Raw genomic sequence first — 8114 nt, forward strand, 5'->3', positions numbered from 1 at the left:
GGCCTATGGCCCTAACTCCCGGGGCAGCCCTGACCCAAGTTTCATGTGGATACAGCCAGACGAAACGGGACCAGGGTACAAAACGCTGTACCAAAGCCCACAGACGGCACGAGGCGCGCGGGGCTCATATTAGTTAGCAGTAAGAGTACGGTTGCACAAATAAAAATAAATATAGCCCCCAGTGCCTAGAGTTCATAGACGTGGTCGGTAGGGACGGGCCTCGGCAGTCCGCAGACGAGCGCAATCGGGCCAGACTTTCACCGAGCTCTTTTGCCTCAACGGGAGTCTCACTCTGAGTGATAGAGGCACCAGTCCCTCCTCTTCGCTGGTAAATCCCCCCCCCCCCCCCCACTGCACACCGGAGATGACCGCAACATCGTAAACCGGGCAGCTGCTTTCCCTCTGAGGGACCATCCCCTCCCGACAGAGTGACTTACAGAAAGCCGGGGTTTGGGTAGTGGGGTCGAGCTCCCACCGCCTGTTCAACGCTCCGGGTCACGTGCGTCTCAAACAGCCTCTGACAACCCAGTCCAGCTCCCGGCCTTCACGTGAGGCTCAGCTACTAAACCCGGCGGAACCGTTTCTACCGACGGGAGAAGGGGGCAAAGGTGGGTCACTGGTGCCTCAAAACCAGTCGCTCCGGGCGGACGGGGCTCGTCGGGCCGCGGTCGGCGGCTCGTCCGGGGGAGGGAAAACTCCGATCTCAAACCTCCGCTGTACCCGCTCGCGGGGGAGGCTCCGGGAGTGAACCCCGAGGGGGAAAATCCGGAGCTGGAGTCCCGGAGGCAGTCCGACGTCGAGTTCGACGCTGACCGGTGACTCCTGGTGCCAGACCGTATCGCTCTCTGCCGTTCCTTTGGGAAAATCAGCTGGGGGGAGAGGGGGAGCCGGCTACGTGGGCTAAAAGCTCGCTCTGCATCTCGTACTGCCCCGGCTTGCCTTGTGTATCACGGAGATGGCTAGGACGTGACGTCCATGGTCAACCTCGACCTCTCCGTGACCTTTCCAAGAGGGGAAAGGTCACAGCCTTCCCGCCCCTATTGCCCTTCTTGGTGCTGACCATCCTCCTCTCTGCAAGTTCAAAATAACTTCCTGACCAGCGGACATCTATGTCTCCGTACGGAACTCCGAGATTCCTTTCCTTGCTGGCATTCTCAGTAACTCCAGTAACCACAATCAAACCAATCGAAGACCAACCGGGCAGGCAAACAAACAGTGGGAAAGAATTTTAAAAACTAATAATAATAATAAATGAGCGGAATAAAAAATCGAGACCTGAGATGAAGAGTCTTTGAAAGTGAGCCCACAGGCTGTGGGAACAGTTTGGTGTTGGGGTGAGTGAAGTTATCCCCTCTGGTTCAGGAGCCCGATGGTTGAGGAGTGATAACAGTCTCTGAACATGGTGGTGTGGGTCCTCAGGCTCCTGTACCTCCTTCCTGATGGTTGTGGGGTAATAACTGTTCCTGAACCTGGTGGTGTGGGTCCTGAGGCTCCTGTACCTCCTTCCTGATGGTTGAGGGGTAATAACTGTCCCTGAACCTGGCGGTGCGGGTCCTGGGGCTCCCGTACCTCCTCCTGATGGTTGAGGGGTGATAACTGTCCCTGAACCTGGTGGAGTAGGTCCTGAGGCTCCTGTACCTCCTTCCTGAAGGTTGAGGGGTGATAACTGTCCCTGAACCTGGTGGTGTGGGTCCTGAGGCTCCTGTACCTCCTTCCTGATGGTTGAGGGGTAATAACTGTCCCTGAAACCGGTGGTGTGGGTCCTGAGCTCCTGTACCTCCTTCCTGATGGTTGAGGGGTAATAACTGTCCCTGAAACCGGTGGTGTGGGTCCTGAGCTCCTGTACCTCCTTCCTGATGGTTGAGGGGTGATAACTGTCCCTGAACCTGGTGGTGTGGGTCCTGAGCTCCTGTACCTCCTTCCTGATGGTTGAGGGGTGATAACTGTCCCTGAAACCGGTGGTGTGGGTCCTGAGCTCCTGTACCTCCTTCCTGATGGTTGAGGGGTAATAACTGTCCCTGAAACCGGTGGTGTGGGTCCTGAGCTCCTGTACCTCCTTCCTGATGGTTGAGGGGTGGTAACTGTCCCTGAACCTGGTGGTGTGGGTCCTGAGGCTCCTGTACCTCCTTCCTGATGGTTGAGGGGTAATAACTGTCCCTGAAACCGGTGGTGTGGGTCCTGAGCTCCTGTACCTCCTTCCTGATGGTTGAGGGGTAATAACTGTCCCTGAAACCGGTGGTGTGGGTCCTGAGCTCCTGTACCTCCTTCCTGATGGTTGAGGGGTGATAACTGTCCCTGAACCTGGTGGTGTGGGTCCTGAGGCTCCTGTACCTCCTTCCTGATGGTTGAGGGGTAATAACTGTCCCTGAAACCGGTGGTGTGGGTCCTGAGCTCCTGTACCTCCTTCCTGATGGTTGAGGGGTGATAACTGTCCCTGAAACCGGTGGTGTGGGTCCTGAGCTCCTGTACCTCCTTCCTGATGGTTGAGGGGTAATAACTGTCCCTGAAACCGGTGGTGTGGGTCCTGAGCTCCTGTACCTCCTTCCTGATGGTTGAGGGGTGATAACTGTCCCTGAACCTGGTGGTGTGGGTCCTGAGCTCCTGTACCTCCTTCCTGATGGTTGAGGGGTAATAACTGTCCCTGAAACCGGTGGTGTGGGTCCTTATTGATGAGTTCTGAGGGGAAGTTGGCTTTGAACGCTGAGCTGCGGTCGATGAAGAGCAACCTGACACGTGCACTTTTCCTGTGCCAGCGTTCTAGGGTCGAGTGAGGAGCCGACAAGATGGAATCTGCTGCGGACCGGCTGCGCCGGAGGTCGCTTCGTGACACCTCGGGTTGCTCCTTATCGACCGCAGCCCGGCGTTCGATACCACCGCCCCCCCCCCCCCCCCCCGCACCCCAGAGCTCCTCGGGCAAGAGCTGGGAAGCTTTCACTTCTGAAGGACTGTGGATCTCACTGGGGAACTTGGGTGCTTTTCCTGGGTTCACCCCTTCCCCCCCCACCGGCCCTGAAGGCCGTTCGCACGTCGTCGTCAGAGACTGAAATCGCAGGGTCGTTTGGGTGGGGGTGAGGGTGGGGAGCCCGTGATGGCTGCCCCGTGTTTTTTTTGACGGTCAGGGCGGGCTCGGAAGGCATGGGGCCCGTCTGGAAGCCAGGCCCTACTGTCCAACGTGGCCCGTCAGCCTCATCTGAGATGACGTCCTTCGCTGATTGGAGTTCAGTCCGGAATTGCCACTCACTTTGCCCGTGGGAGGGCTTTCGGGGACCCTCCTGCGACCTCCTTGGTCACCAGACTCGGAGGAGGCAGAGGCATCTATGTGGTTGGGCGAGGGTGAGGTATTGCAGATCGGCGGGGGGGGGGGGGGTGTGTTTGTGGGCAACGGGAGACAGCGTTCGGAGTTCGATGCCGGTGCCGGAAGTCGAGGGTCTCGCACCTTCTCCCTGTCGCCGTGGGCTTCCTCTGGCTTTTTCCTTCCCCACTCGCCCCCCCCCCCCCCAAACACCGTCCAAAGGCCTACAGGCTGGCAGGTGAATTGGCCTTTGTAAGTTGCCCCGTGATTAGTCCCGGGTTAAGTCGGTGGGTCGCTGGGCAGAGTCGGGCCTGTTCTGGGCCGGATCCCTGACCAAATAACTCAGTCGCTGACGGTGAAGGAAAGCCTGAGGCCTTGGCGGCGAGCCAGAGGGATCCGAGGGTGAATCCCTCCACCTCCGCTCCACCGGCCAACTCATCGGGAAACGTACCCCCCCCCCCCCCCCCCACCACCTCGGCTCCTGATTTCTTGCAGCGACCGCCCGCCAAATCGAAACCAGCTGGCGCCATAGAACGAGTATCTGACTCGGGCCTCGAGACCGTTTGGTGTCGCGCCCTGCGCGCGAGTGTGAAGGCAAAACGAAATGATTGTTGCATCCGATGCAGCGCAGAGAAATAAAAACACCACATGAGTGATAAAAGCTTTTCGGTACCGGCGACCCGGGTTTGATTCCTGGCGCTGACTGTAAGGAGCTTGTACGTCATCTCCCCCCCGCGGCCGCCCGGGTTTCCTCCGGACGCTCCGGTTTCCTCTCCTGCACTCCGACGACATACCAGTCAGTAGATAGATTGGTCACTGTAAATCGCCCTGTGGTTAGGCAGGGGTTAAATCGGGGGTTGCTAGGCAACGAGGCCCACCAGGTTGGAAGGGCCTACTTCGGGCTGTGTCTCGATCAATCAATGCAACAACACAACAAATAAGAATACATAAGCTAGCTCACACACACAGATTGGCTGTCTGTCCATAAAGTGACTCTGGGCTCGGGAGTGTCTGTACAGAGGGTGACTCTGACAGGAAATGATAAAGTAGTGGTGATTGGGGGTGTGGAGGGGTGGGTCAGTGGGTGGTTTGGGGTGTGGAGGGGTGGGTCATTGGGTGATTGGGGGTGTGGAGAGGTGGGTCAGTGGGTGATTGGGGGTGTGGAGGGGTGGGTCAGTGGGTGATTGGGGGTGTGGAGAGGTGGGTCAGTGGGTGATTGGGGGTGTGGAGGGGTGGGTCAGTGGGTGATTGGGGGTGTGGAGGGGTGGGTCATTGGGTGATTGGGGATGTGGAATGGTGGGTCAGTGGGTGATTGGGGGTGTGGAGGGGTGGGTCAGTGGGTGATTGGGGGTGTGGAGGGGTGGGTCAGTGGGTGATTGGGGGTGTGGGTGGGTCAGTGGGTGATTGGGGGTGTGGAGGGGTGGGTCAGTGGGTGATTGGGGGTGTGGAGGGGTGGGTCAGTGGGTGGTTGAGGGTGTGGAGGGGTGGGTCAGGGGGTGATTGGGGGTGTGGATGGGTGGGTCAGGGGGTGATTGGGGGTGTGGAGGGGTGGGTCGGTGGGTGATTGGGGGTGTGGAGGGGTGGGTCAGTGGGTGGTTGAGGGTGTGGAGGGGTGGGTCAGTGGGTGATTGGGGTTGTGGAGGGGTGGGTCAGTGGGTGATTGGGGTTGTGGAGGGGTGGGTCAGTGGGTGATTGGGGGGGTGTGGAGGGGTGGGTCAGTGGGTGGTTGGGGGTGTGGAGGGGTGGGTCAGTGGGTGATTGGGGGTGTGGAGGGGTGGGTCAGTGGGTGATTGGGGGTGTGGAGGGGTGGGTCAGTGGGTGATCGGGGGTGTGGAGGGTTGGGTCAGTGGGTGGTTGGGGGTGTGGAGGGGTGGGTCAGTGGGTGATTGGGGGTGTGGAGTGGTGGGTCAGTGGGTGATCGGGGGTGTGGAGGGGTGGGTCAGTGGGTGTTTGGGGGGGTGGAGGGGTGGGTCAGTGGGTGATTGGGGGTGTGGAGGGGTGGGTCAGTGGGTGATTGGGGGTGTGGAGGGGTGGGTCAGTGGGTGGTTGAGGGTGTGGAGGGGTGGGTCAGGGGGTGATTGGGGGTGTGGATGGGTGGGTCAGGGGGTGATTGGGGGTGTGGAGGGGTGGGTCGGTGGGTGATTGGGGGTGTGGAGGGGTGGGTCAGTGGATGGTTGAGGGTGTGGAGGGGTGGGTCAGTGGGTGATTGGGGGTGTGGAGGGGTGGGTCAGTGGGTGATTGGGGGTGTGGAGGGGTGGGTCAGTGGGTGGTTGGGGGTGTGGAGGGGTGGGTCAGTGGGTGATTGGGTGTGTGGAGGATTGGGTCAGTGAGTGATTGGGGGTGTGGAGGGGTGGGTCAGTGGGTGGTTGGGGGTGTGGAGGGGTGGGTTAGTGGGTGGAGGTGTCGATCAGCCTCACTGCTTGGGGAAAGTCACTGTTTTTGAGTCTGGTGGGTCCTGGTGTGGGTGCTACGTAGCCCCCTCTCCGACGGGAGTGGGACAGACAGACCGTGAGCAGGGTGGGTGGGATCCCTCACGTTCCCGGTGTGGACGCTACGTAGCCCCCTCCCCGACGGCAGAGTCAAACGTCACACTCTCTGTGTTGCTCCTGCCCCTCAGGCCTACGAAGACTTCCACACCTACGACGAGGTGGCCCCCGACGTGCCCATCTACGCGACAGTGAACAAGAAGAGGCCGGCCGACGTCCACTACGCTGAAATCCAGGTGGCCCAGCGGGGATCTCGGAGGACGGCCACACAGGTCAAAGCGAGGCAGAGGGAGAATGCGACGGTGTACGCCACAATAAACTTCACTCCTGCTGTGAAGTACGACAGAAAGAAAGGGACTCTCGTATGAAGCCCAGGCCATCGGACAAGAAAGACTCTTCCCCCCCACCCCGCCCCCGCTAACGAGGGACATTTATTTACAACTTGACATTACAAAACCAGGCGCGGCCTTGTTTAAATATTATTTGCAGGCAAAATGCAATGCAGCACAATGCTGGATCTGTTAACAAAGATGGTTACCTGTCAGACCCTTCTCATAACACATCTCGCCAGGAGAGAAAGGGGTGTCAATTCCAAGGATTATGATGTAAACTTTGCCTGATGTCGGACCGTTATAAATAAGGATGGCAGCAGAAATCCGGTGAAATCCGGTTCATTGGCGCACGTTCGGGGTACGCTTTGGCCCCACGTAGCCGGTTTCGTGCAAACGGTTGAAAAGGTATAAACGATGCAAACCTGGGCGAGAAATTGTGTATTTAAATGGAGCGCAGACTAAATTGGAAAATTAGCAACGCCACTCCAGTACTGTGAAACTATGTATTAGTCCCAAATAGTTATCGAGGGAGGAATTCATCTTGTGCGATTGACTCCGAAAGAACAGGATCAGGGTGCCCGGACTGCCCCGGAACAATGCGATCGATGGTACAACGTCCTCCAAGCCCTCGCCTTCATTGTAGTACCCTGAGGTGATCATTCAGGAATTGGGTTGCTGCTCATTTTCCCCGCCGGCTTCTTTTTTTTTTTCCCTGAGCGTGAGCGCGCAGGAGCGACGCCGTTGAGAAGCCGCTCGCCTCGAGCACGGCTGGGTTTGCGAAGGCCGCACGGCGCGCGCGTGACTGCCGCTGGTTCGAAACCGTCTCCCGCCCCGCGTTGCGCAGCGCAGTGTCCCGAAAGAACGAACGAAGGGGAACCCTGGCTCTCTTCTCGATCCGTTTCTGTTCCCTCACAGTTGCCCCAATTAAGAGGCCAACCCTTCCCCCGCCCCCGACGGCCCAATTAACTGGAATGCAGTACACTTGGCATCAGCAAATTACGGTACGACGACTGCTGACCATTTCCTGGTAACCGTTCCCTGACTGAACAAAGCCTGTATTTAAATAGAATTGTTGAATGTATTTAAAGCAGTAAATCTAACTACTAACTGTGCAATATCATGACAAATTCCGTGAGAAGATTAGTGGAACTGTAGTCGCCTTAAGGATGGGAGGTACTAAAGTTTGAACCTCAGCTCAACCTGTGAAGTATTTTCTGCCTTGAAACTGGAGTTTGTACTCCAATCACGTTGTGCTCTGACAGCGTAACCGACGGTAACTGGGTGCAGAAGGGACTATGTACAGTTCCTCCGGAAGCTGGGGGGAGGGCAATTCAAACGAAGCAAGAGGATTATGACAGAGAACGAACCAGCGGCAGCAACGAGATGACGCGGGCAGGCCGTACGGAATCCTGGGGAGCCGAGATCACTCACGGCGCACGGGCGGACTCGGTCTGGGTTTCGCCAGACGAGGGGGCCACACCGGCCGAGCAAAGAGCTGTGGGCGCGCCGACTTCCCCACCTCCCCAAATACGGATGAATTCAGGGCCCCTTGTTTCCCCTGCCCCGTTCTACAGGCACGTCCGTAGGCCATTTCGATCACTGACAAGAGGAAACCGGCAGGCGCTTGGAAATCCAAGCGACGCACGCGAGTCGCTGGAGGGCGTGCTCCTCCCAGCATTTTGTGCGTGCGTGTGTGTGTGTGTCCGTAGGTTAGTTGGCGACTGAACAAAGTACCTCTGAATGTCGGTCACTGATCAGAGAAAAGAGCCAATGGGGCTTACGGAAGCAAGGAAGCTGGAGGAAGCCTGGTGAAGTAGCGTTCAGCGCCGGGCTGTTACAACTCGGGGGAGTTCAGAGGTCAACTCCGGCGCCATTTTGTAAGGAGTCTGTCGGCCCTCCCCGTGGAATGCGTCGGTTTTTTCCCCTCAGGTGATCCTCCCACTGTCCCATTAATTGTCCATGAAACTGTCGACGGATTGGCCGCTGTAAGTTGTCCCCTGGTTG

General features: G+C 58.1%; 1 protein-coding gene across 5 annotated transcripts in view; it reads left to right on the plus strand.

Annotated features, from left to right (window-relative positions):
* The window catches only part of LOC132385734 (uncharacterized), a 34783-nt gene extending 26675 nt beyond the window's left edge, over positions 1-8108 (plus strand). For 3 of the 5 annotated variants that reach the window (XM_059957944.1, XM_059957943.1, XM_059957945.1), the window contains one exon: positions 5910-8108. In XM_059957944.1, the coding sequence (XP_059813927.1) occupies positions 5910-6146 (237 nt within the window). In that variant the 3' untranslated portion in view covers positions 6147-8108. Of the gene's footprint in view, positions 1-2753; positions 4360-5909 lie in introns of those variants that run through there. The other 2 variants (XM_059957941.1, XM_059957942.1) reach the window with 1 other exon arrangement.
* The last annotated feature ends 6 nt before the right edge of the window (positions 8109-8114 follow it).

Source organism: Hypanus sabinus (genome assembly GCF_030144855.1).
Source record: "Hypanus sabinus isolate sHypSab1 chromosome X2 unlocalized genomic scaffold, sHypSab1.hap1 SUPER_X2_unloc_13, whole genome shotgun sequence".
NCBI lineage: Eukaryota > Metazoa > Chordata > Chondrichthyes > Myliobatiformes > Dasyatidae > Hypanus > Hypanus sabinus.